The following is a 19,573-nucleotide window of genomic DNA, read 5'->3' on the forward strand; positions in this document are numbered from 1 at the left end:
CAAAGCCCGGCAGCAGCAGGGCTCTCCTCAGACCCGCCGCCACAATGCAAGGGCTGTGCAGAAGACAGCCCCAGAAAAGGAAATCTCAGCTCGGTGGCATCAGGGTGCATTAAACCCCTGGTTATCATCTTCAACTGGAACGAATTGCCCCGGAGTTGATGTGATTTGACCAAAGCCCAAAGCCCGTGATTGACCGACGGTCTTGTCTTGGCCTTTTTCTTTTCTTTCCAAAGTTTCATTACAAAACAAGGGGAAAATCATCGCAGCTTTTCCTGGTCCTCACCCTTCCTGCTTGCTCTGCCTGGAGCGAGGGGAGAGAAAGAGAAAGAGCAGGAGAGGAGGAGAGTGAGCGTCGGTCTCTTCCGATGACACTGGGCAAAATGGGAGTGAGATTTGGGAACAGGCTTCGCTTCCTGCCTCCCGTGAGCTGAGACAAATAAAAGGCAGAAAATAACCCCTTCCACAGTATAATAAAGGACATTGTCTTTGCCATCATGATTCAGCCGCTACAACCGGGAATATGAAAGGAGCTTAAATAATAAGTAGGATGCTAAAAATACAATCAAAGTGCAAATTGACTCCGCAGCGGCCGTTCCCATCACGCGAGATGCGAAAGGAAAAGGCAGAAGAAATCCAAATGGACGCGGATTTTGCCACGCTATAAAGCAGGGTCTCTCAGTCACAGGACACCAGGTGATATGAATGCAATTGAGATCTTTCTATAGCTCAGTGTAAAGCAATGGCCAAGACTGTATTGGTGGATTTGGGGAGGTAACACTGCTTCAAATCACTATTGAATGACTGTTCGCGAATCACTTCAGAGGGTAACGCAGCTTCTAACAGTGCCAGGGCAAGGGGGAACGGCTTTAACCTGCCAGAGGGGAGATGGAGATGAGGTCTCAGGATTCGATGAAATCCCTCTTTCCAAGGCCTGACCAGAGGGAGGGGTACTCAGCGGGTGCATAGAGCTTACAGCCGATCTTGTTCAACAGCACAAGGCACCCACCGGGATGACTTTCTCTCAATACATCCGCATTTCCCAAGGAAACGGCTCCTCCTCACCCCCTTCGCAGCAGACAAACCTGTATTTCCAACGGCTCCTTTCCTCCTCTGAAAAGCCAAGTCAGGTGTGAGAGATAACGTCAGGTAATTCCTGCTGTAACCCCCCCCTTATCGCAGCGATGGGGAGGGATCCGGGCAGCAGCAGCTGGAGAACCTTAGGCACAAAATACCTGCGAGAGAGATGAGAGGTTTATCCCAAAGAACAGCAGGAAAAACAAGTCCAACCTGTAGGAGCTCCCGGGAGGAGGAATGTCATTTTGCACACAGATGGGAAGTTTTCCTCCTTTAGTCCTCCTTGGTTTCTATAGCTACAAAGGATGAGCCCTGTCACCTGCACCTCCCCTATTCCCCCTCCAGCCTTTCCCCTGGCTGGGCTGGATGCTGCAGGTCCAGGAGCACAAAGCTGAGATGTTCCTAATGGCTATTTAAAGAGCAAACACTTATTTCATGGAAACCGCGTTCCCTGTATTCCCAAGCTGGGAGAAAATTCCAGTTGGTGCCTTTGAATTTCCTTCAGGGCTCTTTTTCGGCTGCAGGCTTGGAACGGTTTGCGCTGCGAAAACAAATCCCCGCGCTTCTCTCCGTGTGCTGTTTGGCTTGGAGTAATCAACCAGGCTCAATAAAATCATCAGCCATCCCCAGCCAGCCATGCCGAGCCCAGGCACGGAATTCTGACCGCCCGGACCAGCAGAAAGAGCCCAGGCATTTGGTTTTATTGCTGTGCTGATAGTGAATCCTAGAAGGGGGTTTTTCAGGGCTTAAAAAAAAGCCCTTTTTTTTTTCCTGAGCTGTTTGCTGACCTGTTTCACATGTGGTTCTTCGCATCCCTTCTATTTGCTGGCCATGATTTGCATAGGAATGAGGTGTGCGGCTGGGGGGTTCACGTTCACATGTGTGGCTCATTATCTGCAGCAAGGTCCCTTTGATGTAATCCTAAGCACCCCTTTATTCCTCCAGTGAGGAGCGCGACTCCCATAGGATAGACTCAAAGCATAAAACCTTTCAATATGAAATTAATCTGAGCAATAAGAGGAGCACGCGGGTGCTCCCTTGGGGCTCTCACTCCTCTCCATGAGCATCACTCCTCTCCGTGCCCTCACCACCGTCCCCTTCACCCAGCCCGGGCAGGACAAGGCAAGTCTTTCCTTCCCCTGGGCAAAGACACTGTCCTCAGGAAGAAGGAAGGAGGAGGCCGGGAGTCCCGGAAGCGTGCGTGACCGGCGAGGTGGAGCTGCCGTCGGTGAGGCAAGAGAGTCCCAACGACGCACGAGCGTTTTCCTCCTCGTCACTCACGCAGGGACGGGCACCCGAGCCCCGCTGACACCGCCGCAGCTCCGAGCGATGGGGCTGGAGCAGGCAGATGCTTTATCGCTGCATCAGAGGAAAGGGCTCCGGGCAGATCCACCCATGGGGTCCCCGGGGAGATGCACCAGCCCTGGAGCTGGATTCCCAGGTCAGGGAGCAAACTTCCCTTAAGGATGGGGAGTGGTATGTTCTGGCTGAAAGAATGAGCTTACCAGAAGGACAATGTTGGTTTTTCCTCTGGCGTGGAAAGGCGTCCTGCTCTGCTCCCACCATTGTGCCGCTTTATCCCTCCTAGGGGTGGATTCGGAGTTCATGGAGCCCATCGTTAGTCACTAATCAGAGTCAAGTACCAAGGACCTTTTCCTTGAAGCCTTGGGGCCCCTCGGTGCTGGGGTGGGGGGGAAAGAGCATCCAGAGGAATTTTCCACAAATACCCAGGATTTTCCCAGCATCCCGTTTCGGGGCTACTCCAGACACCGAGCCAAAGCTCACAGGTATTTGGCAGGGCTGGAAATTTGGGACAATCCCAGCCCCAAACATCAGCTTTTCCTTATCTTGGTGGTCCACAGCCACCAACCACATCCCTCCTCAATCTCCCAGAAGTTAAAGGTTTCATCTGCCATCAAAATAGCAAATAACCCTCTATAGGATACTCAAACTACTGGAAAAAGCTCATCGGTTGCCATAGAAAGAGCAAAATCTCCTCCATAACCTCAATTTCCAGCAGTTTGCTAAGCAGACACCAACCAAAAGGCCATCGGGACCTGCACACATCCCACGCGTGTGGCCAGGCTCTGGCAAGATGCACGTTAGCGTTTTGAGCATCCCATGGTATTCAGCTGATGGGCTCCATATGAAGGAACGCACGAGTGAATAAAACAGTGGCTTTCTAAGCGACACGTGTGCTCACAGAGGCCTGATGTGCTCTGGCTGCTTCTCATGCAGGCAGCAGCTCCTTACCGAGCCTGGAAATGATGTTTAAACACAGGAATGAGTTGCTTGCACACCATGTTCATCACCCCAAGTGCCTTAAAAGAAGCGAGCCGTGGTCCCAGCTCGCTGCCGCATTCAACAGGCAGAGATTTGAGCTCCCGAATGATCCCGCTCGCCCCTGGGATAAGCCTGAGCCAAGCTAAGGATGGATTTGGTTTAAGCAATGACAAGGAAGAAAATGTGGAGATGCTCTCTTCCAGCAAGGCAAAGCTGAAGCTTGCTGCTAATCCCCACCAAACCCCATCCCGGCTGCTGCAGCATCACTCCAGAGGATTTCTCATGCTCCGGGGCTGTCAGGAAGCGATTAAGAAAGCAAAGGAAATGAAAGCAAGTCAAAGAGTTCTGATCCCGCTCAACCTCTTCCCCCACACAAGCGCTGACGCCGGAGAGTGGGATTATCCAGGGTCCCCTTCGAAGCCGTGCTTGCGTCAAAGGACGGCACCTGAAAGTGGGGAATCGCCTCGATTCCAGCCTGGATTCAAGGCAGAGCGGAGCAGGGGCTGGTGTGGGGCAGAGCCTCACGTCTGTGGTTTGCTCAGCCGCTGGTGCCCCAGCACAGCCGCATTGAACGCTCCAGCACAGACCCAAAGCCGAAAGCCCCATCTCAGAGCAATCGGGCCACCGAAGGGCTGGGTTCTCCAAACCTGCCCCAAAAACCAAGGCATTCTTTGCCTTCCTCCCCTCTCTCCTCCTCCCGGGAGGCTCCGATGTGTTTTCAGCTGGTTCGGCTGCCCTCGGAGCCAGCGCTCAGCCCCAAGTCACTCCCCCCACTGCACCTCCAGCTCCCATTTATGCTGGCAGAGCTCTAAAGATAGATCCCAGTGAAGATTATCGGCCCCAGCAGTATTAATAGGAGGCAGCTGCTCTTTAAAGAGGCTTTTAAATGATGGAAAGAAACTTTGCTGTATTTTTAAAAGCCTTTTAAGTGAGCCAAGCAACCCCTCTCCTTCCCCTGCACCCCCAAACCCACGTGAAGAGCACCCTGAACGGTCCCGTTTTGTCACCCTGCTTGCTCAGAACCATGGTTTGTGTTGGAAAAGACCTTAAGATCGTCTGGTTCCAACCCCTTCCTGTCTGACACGGGCTGGGGTACGGGCTCCATCCCTGCTTCACCCAAAGGGAGGGTTTGTGGAGCAGGGACGGGGTGCCATGGATCAGAGGGGTCGTACTCAAGGTCTTCCCTCCAGCTCTGCAGTGGGGCCATGCACGTGGCACGGCCACAAGCCCTGCGACCAGAAGGTGCTGCCCTGCTGCTGTGTCTGAAGCTCTTTGAATGGCACAAAGGGAAATAACACAAGAGCTTGGTCTTTCCTCCAGCCAGCGCCGGCTGCGGGGCCGTGCTTCAGCCAACGGAATGGCTCCTGAGTGCGACAGCAGCCCGAGAAGAGCGTGAAAGGCAAAGCATGCCTATTGTGAAACCCAGGGCTGCAGAAACCAGCTGCAGCTGCCCATGGCCACATCTGGATGCTGTAGCATGGCACAGGCAGAACCCCCTCGGAGGCTGCACCAGTGGCTGGAGGCAGCATCTCCCCCCCTGTTTGCTGGGAGCAGGAGGAGGATGCTCTGGGTACCACCGGCCCTGAGCTGTGTGGTCCCTGTAACCTCATCTCCCTCTTAACTGGAGTGAAACCTCAGCTGTGCTGCTCAGCCTGAAAATGAAACCTTCCAACACAGAGCAGGCTCCTGCTCAACACTGCTGAGGGCTTTCTGAACCGAAAGGGGAGTAAATACCCTCTAAATCCTTACCTGAAACCAGTGAGTGTCCGTATCACATCCAGCACAGAAGGGCCTGGGGTTTGGCTGGAGCAGGCAGCAGACAATGCAGCAGGGCACCACTGTGCTGCCTGCTGGCCTTGAGATGATGCTCATGCCCTGGGGCAGCAGATGCCTGTGGTTGTTAGAAATAGATCCCTGCAGCACGCTGTTACTTTTAAAGGCCAAACCAGGGCAAAATTCATTGCTGTGATGTGAAAATAGATGAGAGCAAATTGGAGGGCAATAAATGGTGTTCCCTGTGGAAATAGAGGCAGCAAGGCCAGATGGGTGCAAACACCCAGCACAAGAGGGATGTGGGGCGCTTGGAATGAGGCCATGGGGATGCTGTCAGGGCTGGAGCAGCTCTGCTCTGCAGCCAGGCTGAGAGAGCTGGGCTGGGGCAGCCTGGAGAAGAGAAGGCTCCTGAAGGGGAGACCTGAGAGCAGCTCCAGTGCCTAAAGGGGCTGCAGGAAAGCTGGAGAGGGGCTTTGGGATATAAGGGATATAGGGACAGGCCAAGGGGAATGGCTTTAAGCTGCCCGAGGGGTGATGGAGATGAGCAATTCCAACCCAAACCCGTCTGTGATTCTATGATCTGTGCCAGTGCAAGAAGCAGGACACGGCTGCAAGAGGGGGACACGGTCCCTGGGCTCTGAAGAGTCTCTCCCAGCCATCAGGCCAAGACCCACGGAGGAGTTTCTGACCCTCAGCAAGCACAGTTCATGCAGTCGGGTTTTAAGGAGGCTCTTCCTTTTGGCAGCCTTTGAGTTGGAAGCGGAAAATTACCGCGCTCGCCCTCGGAGCTGATGCCTGCATCATTCATCACGGTGCTTTGCGCCTCTCTTTTAAATCGCATCCCAAAGAGGACACCACAAGCACGAGCACCAAGCGGGCTGCTGGGCTTGACCTCCAAGTGCTTCAGCACGTATCCGGCTCCAGCTCAGGAAGTTGCTCACAGCCAGTTTATATGTTTTGAGGGTGGGTAGATTGACAGATAGGAAATCTATGACATGTAATAGCTGATAAAGGATGATGCATTTCCCCCTGCCCTGTGAATTATTTGAGGCTGTGTTTTAGTTCAGTGTTATCACGCCTGGGATTTCGGCCTGTGGCAATCGCAGATGACATCAGAGGGAATGAAAATTAAGCAATTCTCCTTCTTTTAGGAGCTTGTTTAGTCCAGATATTTTAAGTTACATTTTTGGACCAGTATCCAAGGGATCTTGCTGCCATCGAAATAAATATCTCCCATTAGGGAGGCAAAAACAACCCCAAACCCAAGCCCAGCAGATGTGGCGAGCCCTGACGGTTGTTCCAAAGCAGAAAGCAAAGCGATTGCCAGACCCCATCCACCCACTTAACCCAGGCTGTCAAAGCCAATAATAAAGAACACTTGTGCAGCACTTGATGTTTGCAAAGCACGGGGCAGCGATGGGGACACAGCAGGAGGGGGAACCCCTGGGTTTCAAGGGAGGATGCTGAGGTTTGGGGAGGGAGGTGGTGGGGCAGGATTTGACACCCCACTTTGCACCACTGGAAGGCAGGAGGGCGCATCCCTGCGACGCACACTGAGCATCACAGAGGCACAGACCCAATTCCCCCTTCCCAAGGATCGTTTGCATCCCAAACACACCGCACGTTTCCCATCCCAGCTCATCCCTATTTCCCTCGCCAGGGAATCATAGAAGAACAGAACAGTTTGGGTTGGGAGGGACCTTCAAAGGTCACCTCCTTCCAGCTCCTTGCAATGACCATAGCCAGTTTGGGTTTGGTTGCCACCAAAAGCCCCTCAGTCCCCTGCTCCTGGGGCTAAATAACCCCCGGCTCCCTCCTGAATAACCCATCCTGCTGCCTGAGGAGCAGGATACAGCTGCGGGAAGCCCGAGGAGGAGTTTGGGATGCTCCAAAGCTGCTGGTAGGAGGGCAAACAGCCCTGCTGGACCCCTTGGGTGCTGCGGAGGGTGCTGAAGGGCTCCGTGCCGCCCGCTCTGCCCTCACTCAGCACACTGCAGGGTGATGCGCTCCTTTCTTTCCCCCGTTTCTTTCTCCGCTCCCTGCTCAAGCAGCTCAGCCACGGCTCTTGTGCCATCTGCTGACCAAAGGCTGCTGGCTCCATGGCTCCAAATCACCCAGCACTCACTGTGTCTCCCTGCGCCCATCCTCACCCCTCCGGCAGCCCCCGGCTTTGGTTCTGTGATGCGGAGTGTCCGGGTATAGAATCGTTTAGACTGGAAAAGACCTTTGGGACCATCATGGACAGCCGTAAATCCAACCCTGCCAAGTCCGAGCCCTGGGAAGAGGCAGCCCAGAGGCTGCGGGCCCTCCATGGGGAGACTCTGCTTGTCCTCTTCAGCCCAGACACCGCCACAAGCTACTGCCATCATAGGACCGCAGCCTGGCTCGGGTTGGAAGGGACCTTAAATCTCATCCAGCTCCAACCCCTGCCACGGGCAGGGACCCCTTCCACTGGAGCAGCTTGCTCCAAGCCCCTGTGTCCAACCTGGCCTTGAGCACTGCCAGGGATGGGGCAGCCACAGCTTCTCTGGGCACCCTGTGCCAGCGCCTCAGCACCCTCACAATGAAGAGTTCCTTCCTTATATGCAGTCTGAGTCTCCCCTGTTCCAGTTTGAACCCATTCCCCCTTGTCCTATCACCGCACTCCCTGACGAAGAGCCCTGCATCACCTTGCACACCAACCCATAACACACACAGATGCGGGGACACGACAGCCTGTTGGAACCCTGAGGACCACACACTTCCCTATGGAAAACCACGGGGCAAGGAGCCGGCAGCCCCGGCAGCTTGAGGAAGGATGCTCCCTCCAGCTGTCTCCTTAGAAGTGACAGCCACGTAGCGGGGCTGCGATGCTGGCAGCTCGGCTTTGCTCCCTCGGGGGAGCGCTGAATTATTCATGGTGCTTCGCCAGAACAATCCCGTTTAAAAATAGCTCCCCAGCTCAAAAGGCGGCGAAAACCCTCTCACACCCGCCGCTATTTTCGTCTCCCGAGCGTGACACAGCAAACCCCGAACCTCAGCAGCTCCCGCCCGTCCCCAGCACTGACCCGCTCCTCTCGAACCGAGGGTGGAGGAGCAGGGGGGTTTATTCGCTCCCCCCGTTAGGGCTCGGCTCCGGTACGGGGAAGCTGCACATCCCCAGCGCCCAAGCAGAGGGCACTGCTGCCTAACGATTTGAGCCCTGCCGCAGGGGCTTGGGTTAAATCCATCCCGAAACCTCTCCCACCACATGGGACCTTGAAGCTCATCCAGTTCAACCGCGCCTAAGAGCTCATCTCCATCCCCTCTCTGGCAGGTTCAAGCCATTCCCCTTGGCCTGTCCCTATATCCCTTATATCCCAAAGCCCCTCTCCAGGTTTCCTGCACCCCCTTTAGGCACTGGAGCTGCTCTCAGGTCTCCCCTTCAGGAGCCTTCTCTTCTCCAGGCTGCCCCAGCCCAGCTCTCTCAGCCTGGCTCCAGGGCAGAGCTGCTCCAGCCCTCGCAGCATCCCCACGGCCTCCTCTGGCCTCGCTCAAGCAGATCCATAGAACCCCGGGCAAACCCTGGCTCGTCTCAAAAGGGCAAGAACTGGTTAAAATGGAGGCTAAAGGGAGATGCGCAGAAGGCAGGAGGTCACAGCCTGCCCCGCTTTCAGCTGCGCGTGCTCCCATCAAGATGTCCTTCAGCCCAGCCCGCACCCAGGGCCTGCCTCTGCCAGCACAGCGCGATGTGGCCTTCATCCAGAGCAGCGAGAGCTTCCCTGTGAAAGCTTGTTAAAGTGTCAGGGTTATTTTTACCCCGGGGAATGGGGAAAGCAGCGCATTTTTGTGTGCTTCTTTCCCAATGGTGTTTATTAGAAAGCCTCCAGAGGGAATCTGCTTTCCCTCAGCCCATCCGCTGCCATCACTTCCATTCTCTCTGCTTCTCGTTTCATTTCACTGATGGAAAAGGACAGAAAGGGGAAAAGAAGAGGCTCTCAAAAACCCTTTTAAGTTGAGTTTCAAAGCGTTCACAAACTCCTTAGAGATGCCTCTACACACGCTCTGCGCTTGCAACCCCCATGCATCCACCTCCTCCGTTATTCCCTTCCTTCGCACGAGTCAATATTCCCATTATTCCCTCACCCTGAGCGCTTTCAGAGCAACACCTCCTGGCGGGCAGCGTCGGGTTTCCAGGGTTTCGGATGCTCCTCCGACATCGCGTTGGGATCCTGATGCATCCCAGCGATAGCTGCCAGAAATCAGATACTTTGGGAGCTGCGGTTGTGCTGCTGCCATAGAAATCCTCCCGTTTAAACACCCGGCGGTGGCTGGAGGCAGCTTTCTCCTGGTTTCACCTAACCCGGTTAAAGAGAGGAGTAATGTCCCTGGGGAGCGGTAATAACATCAACGGCCCGCTCCAAAAGAAGCCCATGATTTATGATGGATCCTCTCAGGCTTCTTCCCAGAAATCCCCCAGGGGCCTCTCGCTGCCAAACTGCGGTGGCTGAGAGCTCTGCTCCATCCCTGGCACCGCAGGAAGGGCCTGAGGCCCTTTGGATGCCAACATCCGCGGCATTGGGAAAGCAATGGGGAAGCTTCCAGGCATGGGGCAGGGAGCAGGGATGGGGCCGGGTGGGCTCGGCAGCAGGTTTGGGCAGCGGAGCCCCTGCAGCAATGAGTGACAAACCGCACCCAAGGAAGGGAGGGCTGGATGCGACCCATGGGGACACAGAGAGCAGGATGGGGGGCACTAATCCTGCCCCACCGCCGTGTTAAGCTCCGTTTCCCTTCCCTCTCCCCTGACTCAACCCACCCAGCGCTCATCTCTCCGCAGGTCCTGAAAGCCAAACTCCAGCCTCTCCATTAATCTCAGCCACTCCGAGTCATTAGGGGCGGATAAAGCTACTTACCCCAATCCCTTCCTGCCCGTCTCGATCCCAGCCAAGCATTTTACCTTGGCGCCGGCTGCCTCCTGCCATCAACAAGCCAAGGTGTAATGTTACTGTCTGTTTGCTCTCGCCTTTTGGTGGCTTGAGGCTCAAACAAGTCGTTTAAACCTGGCCATGAATCCAGCTGGGGACTGGGAAGGGGCTTTGGGAGCAAGGCGCAGGCTTGGACTTGGAGAATGGGTCTGCAGGGTCTAACCTGGTCCATAAGGAGCATGGCAAAGGGCTGCGGGGGGCACACAGCCACCATGGAGGCTCCTGCCCAAGGGGCTTGGGCTGGTTGAAGTGAGCTGCAGCAGCGTTGTTCCTGTATGGGATTAGAAATGTGGGGTGTGAGAAGGAAGAGCCCCCCAGAAGGCAAAACTAAGGATACTCTGGGTATCCTTTCAGCATCCTTTACCTACCAAGGGTAAAGAGGGCAGGATCAGGCCTGCAGCAAGGAACAGCACAACTTGAAGCCATCCGAGAGCAGAGCAAGGGCTCTCCAGGGGGGAAGCCTGAAGGAAACCACTTGAGCAGGGTCTGAGCTTTATCCCTGCCAAAGGGATTTAGCGGATGCTAAAGGAGGGCTGTGCCGCATCCACACACACTGCCAAACCCTCCCGGGGAACGGGAGCTCCTATGATGCATCCATCCTGACTCCTAATTCCCACTGGAGATCCAGGCACCAAGGGCAGGGATGTTCCATGGGCATGAGCAGAGTGAAAACCATGGAGAGGGGCTGGGAACGCGCCTGTGCATTACCCAGCAGTGAGGGCCGACCTGTGAGCACTTCTCTCCCCAAGCCACTGCATTCATTCCCCTTCCTGTCCTAGCCCCTCTCTTCCTTGCCTGGTTTATTTGTTCAGCCTCCCCTTACAGCCCAGTTTGGCTGTTTCGGTGGTGCAGGAGATACCAGCTGAACCCAGACAAAAAGCCAGCTCTGCCCTGTCAGGGCTATCAGCAAACACCAGCACCAGGAATTTTAATTGACGTAGCCGCTCACTGGGCTCCGATAAGACCCAGCATCACCCCACGGCTGGAGGAGTCCACCCTGCTCCCCAAACCCATCTGGGGGGCCCTAACCCCACTCCATGCCCTGCTGGGGGTCTGCTACTGCCCAAGGCAGCACTGGGAGAGACTGGGAGGGAAGTGGTGGCTCCCACAGCATCCCCCCCTCTCCCTGGCCTGCAGGAGCTTGGTGGTCTTCTCCCCTTATCAGCCCTTATCTCCCGAAGCCGCTCGCTAATGTGACCTTAATGGAGCTAAAATCGACCTGATTTGGTTTATTGCTGTTTAGCCCAAATCCCCCCCTCCTGCTTCTCGCTTCCCCCTTGTGTCAGGAGCATCGAGGGGAAGGGTCTGGCTCCGTCTGCAGGAGCTGCAGGGGGGGGGCAGCGCATGGGGACACCCCCCCGACGGAGGGGCCAGGGGTGGCGCTTGGCCCGGCCGCTACGGGAGGGTCAGAGCCGGGCAGCGGGGCCCGGAGCGCAGACGGACGGCCCCGCCGGCCGCGGGGATGCTGCCCACCCCCTTCTCGGTGAAGGACATCCTCAACCTGGAGCGGGCGGACACGGCCGGGGCGCCCCTCGCCCCCCGCAGCCCCGGCGGGGAGGAAGAGCCTCCGCGTAAGTGATCGGCGGGGCCGGGGGGAGCAGGGGCCGGGGGGTGCCCTATGGAGCCGCTTTCGTTGCCCCGGGGTGGAAAACCGAGGGCGCCCGTTGCATCTTGGCACCCTGCGGGCACGGTCCCGCTGGAGCCGGGGTTCCTCGGCACGGGCCGTGGCGAGTTTCCTCCTTTTCCCCCTCTTTTTTTCTCTTCGCTCACTTTTTTTTCCTCTTTTCCTGCATTTTTTCCTCTTTTTTCCCCAGGGTTTTGGGGGTTTTGGGGTTGTTTGGGGCATTTTCCGGGCAGCCCGGCAAGCATCCCGCGCATCCCCCCCCCGGGCGCCCTCGGGGAAAGGAAACGGCCGCCGGCGGGGGGAAGGATGGATGGAGAGGGGGGGTTCTGCCGAAACCCCCGAATCGCCGCCGTTTCCGATGTCACAGCCCCCCCGTATCGACGCTCCAGAACTGTCCCCGCTGGGGACGGGGACCAACGACCCAAGGGACAATGAGGGGATGCGGCTCCGGGCTGGGCGCCGAGGGGGGATCGGACCGGGTTCATACGTGCCCTCCAGCACCCTGGGTCCCAGCAGTGTCCCCCCCACTTTCCCTGAGCCCCTGCTGTGGCTGCCGGGGGACCGAGCGCATCCCAGGCAGGATGTGCAGGACCCGTGGTTACCTCACCTGCAACACAAACCCCAGCAGGTTAAAACAAACGCAAATAACTCCTTTACATCTTTGCTCGGGTCTGATATTTTCCCCTCCTTCATTCCCAGCCCTTTTCCTTTTGCGGGGTTTGCTTCCATTGGGGATTCTCCTTTCCTTTGGTGCTGCAGGTAAATCCTGCCGGAGATCCGACTGCTGCGGGTACCCCACTTTCCCTGTGCTCCTCCGGGCTGGGGCTGCCATGGTGGCAGCCCCCACAGCAGCACGGTTTGGAAGGACCGAAAGGCGGCATTACCCAAAATCCATGTAACAGCCTAATTCCGTCCCAAAAAGGGGGGAATTGTTGCGAATTCCCATTAAATACCACAGCAAAGTTGATATTAAACTTAGGAATTCTCAGCCCTGCTTCATCTTCTTCCCACGGAGCCCCATTCCCGGCTCAATCCCTCCTTCGGCCACACTCTCTGGGCACAGAGCCAGGCTCGGGTCTCACTTTGGGTTTTCCTTGCCGCAGGACAACGCTTGCTCGTCCCCGCTCTGGAGGCAGGGGAGCAGAGAGGTGACCCCTGCCACCACCCCAAGCAGCGGCAGCGGAGGAAGCCCCGGGTTCTGTTCTCGCAAGCGCAGGTCTCGGAGCTGGAGCGGCAATTCAAGCACCACAAATACCTCTCTGCCCCGGAGAGGGAGCATCTGGCCCGTGCGCTCAAGCTCACCTCCACCCAGGTGAAGATCTGGTTCCAGAACCGCAGGTACAAGTGCAAAAGGCAAAGGCAGGATAAGTCCCTGGAGCTGGCTGCCCACCCGCTGCCTGCGCGCAGGGTGGCAGTGCCCGTGGTGCTGGTCAGGGATGGCAAACCCTGCCTTGGGGGGTCCCAGCTTTACCCGGCCCCGTACAGCGCCGGCGCTTACTCCTACAGCTCCTACTACGGTGCCTATAGCAGCAGCCCCTATGGTGGTAGCTATGGGGGGGGCTATGCTGCGGTGCCCCCCAGTGCCACCCCCAGCAGCCACACTGTGAATGGGAGCTTGGGCATGGCCAGCGCAGCTCAGCACCAGCCCCTGTGCTTGCAAGCCACGGGGCAAGCAGGAATCAGGGCTTGGTAGGTGAGGGCTGAGTGGGAAGCACCGAGGAAAACCCCAGTGCACTCCGGAGCCCAGCCTGCCTCGGGATGGGAGCCGGATCCAGAGGTGTCTGACCCCTGGACAGTGGGATGACTCCAGCACATCCATCCCATGTCTGCAAAGGCAGGGCAGGAGAGAGGCGGATCCAGGGACCCAGGGTGTTTATTTATTCAGTGCTTTGGAGTCTGGTCCTTCCCGCTCGCAGGGGATTTGCTCCTCCAGGCTGCCAGCACAGGACATGAACACTGGATTGCTTCCTAAGGACAACCGGGAAACAGGGTCTGTGCGCATACCTCGCTGTGTGTCACTGTTCTATGGACACTACTGAACGCTTGGAGCTGCTCTGACCTTCTGAGATAGGGTTTTGATTGATGTTTCTGATTATCTTTGGTGTTTATTCTGGCCTTTACTATCATCGTTTGCAAATAAAACCCCAGAATGGTGAAACGGTTTCAGTCGCTTTGCAGCAAAACCTGATCCAAAGCAAAACCAAACACACAACCCCCAGATCAATCCATACCAGTAATTAAACCAGAACGGTAATCACCTTGTGGTCCAAGCCTGGCCCGCATCAGAGAATCCCAGCCCAGTTTGGGTTGAAGGGATCTCATCCAGCTCCAACCCCTGCCACGGGCAAGGACCCCTTCCACTAGAGCAGCTTGCCCCAAGCCCCATCCAACCCGGCCTTGAACACTGCTGGCTGAACAAGTCCATCTCTCTCAGCATCCTTGTGGCCTCCTCTGGATCCATTGCAGGTGAGCATCCTCCAAGGCAGCAGCGCTGCTCCCCCCTCCTCTCACCCAAACCCCCACTTTGGAAGCATTTTGACCCCCAAAAGGACGAACTCACTTAAGCATCATCCACCATAAAAGCTCAGGGGAGCAACAGCGGGGGCAAAGGAGGGGGCTGAGGTTTGGCTGTGACCCCATGGATCCATGGGGAAGCAAGGGCGAGAAGCAAGCAGCCAGGGAGCCGGTGGCAGCCGAGACACCAGGGAAGGGCGTAGACTCCTGCCAGGGATCTCCAATCAGGCCCCGGAGGCTTGGCTGCCGGCCCTACAAATGCGGAGCCGGGAGGGTGGGAAGCCCAGGAGGCTGTGGGCAGGGAGAGGAGCAGGAGCAGGAGCAGGAGCAGGAGCAGGAGCAGGAGCAGGAGCAGGAGCAGGAGCAGGAGCAGGAGCAGGAGCAGGAGCAGGAGCAGGAGCAGGAGCAGGAGCAGGAGCAGGAGCGCCGGGGTGGAGGCAGAGAGCAGGCAGCAGCGCCCCGGCAGGGATGAGCTGCACCCCGGCAGCAGCCCAACACACGGCGCCCATCGCCTCCAGGCCCCGGACGTCCTTCCTCATCCAAGACATCCTCTGGGATGGGGCGGAACAGGGAGCGCAGCCGGAGAGGGGCGAGAGCAGAGGATTCGGCAGCCAGGACGGGGAGCCGGGGGCAGCGGCAGCGGAGGGGAGCAAGGGCAGCTCTGCCCCAGGGCACGCCACCAGGAGCCCTCATCCCGCAGGAGCATCCCAAGCCCGAGGGACACCCCAAGAGGCAGACAAAGGTAAGGAAGTGGAAGCTCCAGGCTGGGGAATGGATCCGCAATGGTTATGGTTGGGTCAAGGAGAGCCTTCTGCAAGGGGCAGGATGCAAACCCGGCTGCTGGAGCCGAAGGAGTTGTGCTTTAAATACCTTGAGTATCTGCGCTCTAGGGGTGGGAAGGGAGGAGGAATAGCAGCAGTGTAATAGCAAACCTCTCACCAGGCGCTTCAAACAGCCCAAAGGACTCAGTCTGCCTAAAATGCCACTTCAAAATGAAACCCAATTAATGCCTTCCTGTGATTTCTCGGGAAATAAAGTTCCCTTCAATGTGGAACGTGCCCAGCAAAGGCACCGTGTGGCTGCCAGCCCAGAGAGGCAGCTTGTGCCCACCCTTGATGCCACCGCAGCCGAGCTCATCGGTGCCTCTGGTCCTTTGAATATCCCCCGTGTTGAATTTGTGCTGTTTGAAGCCCCGATTTCACAGCCTGTACCCCCATACCTGGTTTGCCAACAGTAACCCGCTCCCCTTGCCACAGCATCCCTTCCTAGCACGTAACTCCCAAATTCCTTGCAGGAATAACGTTTCCCTGCGGAAGCCTCACACTGGAAACCACACTCGGGAGCAAATCTCTGTGCCTCTTGCCCCTTGTGCTGCAGCAGCACGAGCACAGCTGGGGCTGCAGGAGGGGACTTGGCCTTTCCTTGCCCAAGCAGCCCTTGGGCTGAGCTGCACCAGCTCAGTTTTGAGCTCCCTGGGGACCGGCTCCTGCTTGCGGCACCAACCCTTGGCAGGGGAAGGCTGGCTTTAAGTTTCAGTGCTGGGAGAAGGGGTTTCTACATGAAAGCAAGCTCCGAAGCAGCCACCAGGCTGGGGCTTCTGAAAACCATTGGAAGCTGCACCGGATCTCCCAGGAAGCTGCTTGTGTAAGGCAGGGCAGCCGCAGGGATTTCAGTGGGACAGCCGTGATTTACGCAAGCTGGGAGTTGAGCATCCGATGTTTCCATCCTGAGCGAAAACAGACTAAGAAATAACTAAAGGGGGAAAACCCCCAATGGGCCTATTCCCGTCCCAAGGTGGGGGTTACACAGAAAGGACCTCACTGCATGAATAGACTTGAGAAGGTTTAACACTCCTATGGGACGCTTCCCAGGGAGCGCAGCACCTTAGTGCCTCCGGTGCCATAAGAAGCAAGGCAACCGCTGAGATGCTGCTTTGGGGCTGCAGTGATGGGTGTAAAGCCAGGCCTGAAGGTTTAAAAGTGCACCCCAAAACTTCTCACCATTGCCTTGGAACCACGAAAGCAAACAGGGAGGGATTTGTTTCCAAAGCTTCCTCACTGCAGCCTGCTCTAAGGGGCACTGATTTCCCATTTCTGGGCTGTCCTTCGTTACCTGAGCACAGAACCTTGCTCTCTTTGGGGAATCTCCCATCGGCGCAGGAGGAGATTTCAAACAAGTGCCTTCGTAGTATGAACTCTGCAATAAAATCCTCCAGAGCCCTTGATGCCACGCTGTACATAGCAATAGCACCCAGGCAGACCCCCTCCACCACTGCAAACCAGCCCTTTAGCCCATCGGAGTCCCTTGAATGTATAGTCCTATTGACTGGCAGGGATGGGGCAGCCACAGCTTCTCTGGGCACCCTGTGCCAGCGCCTCAGCACCCTCCCAAGGAAGAGCTTCTGCCTCAGAGCTCATCTCAGTCTCCCCTCGGGCAGGTTCAAGCCATTCCCCTTTGTCCGAAGCCTCTCTCCAGGGACACCCATCGCTATTTCGCTCTCTGCAAGGGGAGCATCAAGTGATTGGGGCTCTTTCCAAGTGGCTCATTCCCATCTCTTTCCTCCCACAGGCACCCCAGCGGAGCCCTGCCGGTCAGACTGTGCCCCCCCACCGCAGCCCATGGCCCCGTGTCCCCCCAGGCAGGTGAAGCGCTCGCGAGCAGCCTTCTCCCACAGCCAAGTCCTCGAACTGGAGAGGGAATTCAGCCACCAGCGGTACCTGTCTGCCCCCGAGCGAGCCCGCCTGGCCCGGGCCCTGCAGCTCACCGAGACCCAGGTGAAGATCTGGTTCCAGAACAGGAGGTACAAAACCAAGCGGAAAGAGGTGGCCTCCGGCATCACCAGACTGGGCGCGCCGAAAGCGGCCGAGCTCCATGGAGCATCCCTGCTGGCGCTGCGGAGCGGATGGCACTACCTGCCCTGCCTCTACTACCTGAGCGGATGGAGCCCTGGCTGGTAGCAGCTGCTTGTGAGCAGAAAGCAGCCTTTTCTCCTCTGTGTGGTGGGGGGTTTAATCCTGCCTTGCTTCTTCTAGTGTTAATTGAGACCCTGCGCACAGCAATGATCAGCATCTAGGTGCAGCACGAGCCTCTCTTGTTGCTAACAGAAAAGAACCCAAACAGAGCCCCAAAATCCCCCCCAAGCTTTTAATTCAGCTCATTTGATAGCACTGTTACAAGGTGGAACTGCAGCTGTAAAACACTGCAGGTTCTCGGGGGGGCAGAAAGGGATGGCATCTCTGCCATTGACAGCATCTCTGCCATTGATAGCATCATGGTTCATGGGCCCAGAAGGGACTTGGACCCCCCCCCCCCCAATACTCCCGCATGCTGTCAGGCAGCACTACAGGTAATGCAGGTGGCTTTTGGGGGGAACTAAACCCCTTTCTGCTATGAGGGACAGGAACCTGAAGTGCCCGATGGCCCCAGCTCACCCCGACCAAACCCATCCCTCTGCCCCTGGACGCTGAGATACCAACTGCTGCTGCCAGTGCCTTGAGAAGCCAAACCAGCCCCCTTCGGGAACACGGACAATAGCGCAATGACAGATGAGCTTTGCATATCCGGGTGTTGCTGCTGTTTGAACGTTCCCATATGAGCTATTTAAAATAGCAACGGCTCCAAGAGCTCGACGCTCCCAACAGCTTCCAAAGCAGCGAACTCCCTGTTTGCCACTGAAATCAGCCCGAACCCCACGTCAGGACACGGCGACAACAAGAGGATGAGACCTTTACAAGTGGTTTCTTGGTGAGATGATAATTTGCACTGGTAGAAGAGCAAAGATCGGGGTTTTTTTTGCACTTAATCATACTTAGAACTTGAGATGCCACTAAATCCATGGGAGAAAGTGTAAAAATAAATGAGGTTTCCAAGAGAAGAAACACACCGACTGCTTTTTCTCCCTCGTGTCGATCAGCAAAGCTCCGCTGGAACACGTAGAATACCCTGGGATAAAACAGTAGAGGTTTCTTCCCTGTGGAGCACCAGAAATGTCCCTGCGGTGCCTGTTCTGACAGAGAATTCAGAATCACCCTGGTCCAACCGCCTCCCGCAGCAAGGAAATAGAGAATTAAACCAGAACCTGCTTAGATCTGTCCCTTTAAATTATTTGATAATAGTTGGTAATATTATCAATTAATTAATTATCAATAATTAACTGATAATATTTAGCTCCTGCTAAATATTAGATTATTTGGAAGCTGAGCTTTTGCCTTGCCGATAGACTCAGATGGTGCGAGCTCGCAAAGATGAAGCTGCCGCGGGATGCGGGTGAGGGAGGACAGGGAGGAGAGAACGTGCAAACTGAAGCCCTTTGCAGTAGATACTCGTGTGCTCTTGTTATCAAAGCCCTTGCTGGCTTTGGAGGACAACCAGTTGCTTTCTAATAGCCTGAAAGTAACCCTTAATATCTGGAGATACCATTTATCCTTCCAGCTCCTGCTCTCAGATGCTGCGTGCCCCTGGTGCTCGAAGCAGACATCTCCCCTGCACTGTTGCAATGTGTTTCAAACCCGGCCCTGCTGCTTATCCACTTTGCTTATCCACTGCTTAGAACAACAAAATAAAGCCCTTCTGGCCTCAAAGCCAAGCCCCAGCAGGGCACTGGTTCCTCTCCAGGGGGAAAAGGCCCTGCCCAGCCTCAGGATGCTGCTTAAATCAATGCGGAGGCACTGAATGTGCACCAAATACACTGGATTAGCAGCTCTGAGCATCCCGGAGCTGCCCCTGAATAGGGATCCTGGCGCATCCTTTGCACAGGCAGCAGAAGAGCAGCAGGGATGGGCACATAACATTGGGAAGGACTGAATCGGGCTGGGAAAATCAGACCTGAACTGAAAATCAGGTGTAAACTGAACATCTTGGATGCTTCTTTGGGAAAACGTGGTGTAGCTGCTTCTTTTTTCCCCACTGATGGCTTATAACCAATATATGCCCTTGCTGCTTCAACACCCAACTGCTCGCAGTTAACCCCTGGCACAAAGCAAGGCCGGTGCAAATAGTTGCTATTTTTGTACGTACTTTTTGATACCATTTCATCCAATTCGTGTTGTCCTTTGGAATAAAGAGCTCGGAGTCTTTACCAAAAAACCAGCTGCCTCTGTGGGGTTTTTGCCCTGGGTTTGGGGGTTCTTTTGAGCCTGTTTCTGGCCATGGGTGTCCCATCAGCTCCTCCCATGAACAGCTCCTGCAGATGCTGCACCCAAGTGAGCTTTGTGCAGTGAATTGTCCCAAGCACCAGCTCACAAGGTGGGAAATCATCATTCATCGCTGTTTGTAGCTGCTCCATCACTCATGCAGCCATGTATAGAGAGTCTGAGCATCCTCTAACCCCATTTACCATCTGACGAACACGAAACAGGTGACT

General features: G+C 56.0%; 2 protein-coding genes across 2 annotated transcripts; both read left to right on the forward strand.

The window, feature by feature from the left end:
- The first annotated feature begins 11,497 nt into the window (after window positions 1-11,497).
- Window positions 11,498-13,846, forward strand: NKX2-6 (NK2 homeobox 6). The gene is made up of 2 exons (XM_065659187.1): window positions 11,498-11,644; window positions 12,801-13,846. Exons 1-2 carry the CDS (start codon window positions 11,536-11,538, stop codon window positions 13,388-13,390), a joined length of 699 nt encoding a protein of 232 aa, XP_065515259.1. The 5' UTR covers window positions 11,498-11,535; the 3' UTR covers window positions 13,391-13,846.
- Window positions 13,847-14,587: 741 nt separating this feature from the next.
- NKX3-1 (NK3 homeobox 1) lies at window positions 14,588-19,296 on the forward strand. The gene is made up of 2 exons (XM_065659088.1): window positions 14,588-14,953; window positions 16,780-19,296. The coding sequence occupies exons 1-2, from the start codon at window positions 14,680-14,682 to the stop codon at window positions 17,166-17,168; spliced, it is 663 nt and encodes a 220-aa protein (XP_065515160.1). The 5' UTR covers window positions 14,588-14,679; the 3' UTR covers window positions 17,169-19,296.
- The last annotated feature ends 277 nt before the right edge of the window (window positions 19,297-19,573 follow it).

This window comes from Lathamus discolor, chromosome 22, assembly GCF_037157495.1.
Source record: "Lathamus discolor isolate bLatDis1 chromosome 22, bLatDis1.hap1, whole genome shotgun sequence".
NCBI lineage: Eukaryota > Metazoa > Chordata > Aves > Psittaciformes > Psittacidae > Lathamus > Lathamus discolor.

Coding starts and splice junctions, on each gene's coding strand:
- NKX2-6 (XM_065659187.1), top strand. CDS start 11,536: ATGCTGCCCACCCCCTTCTCGGTGAAGGACATCCTCAACCTGGAGCGG. Junction 11,645..12,800: donor CGGGGAGGAAGAGCCTCCGC/GTAAGTGATCGG, acceptor TCCTTGCCGCAG/GACAACGCTTGCTCGTCCCC.
- NKX3-1 (XM_065659088.1), top strand. CDS start 14,680: ATGAGCTGCACCCCGGCAGCAGCCCAACACACGGCGCCCATCGCCTCC. Junction 14,954..16,779: donor ACCCCAAGAGGCAGACAAAG/GTAAGGAAGTGG, acceptor TTCCTCCCACAG/GCACCCCAGCGGAGCCCTGC.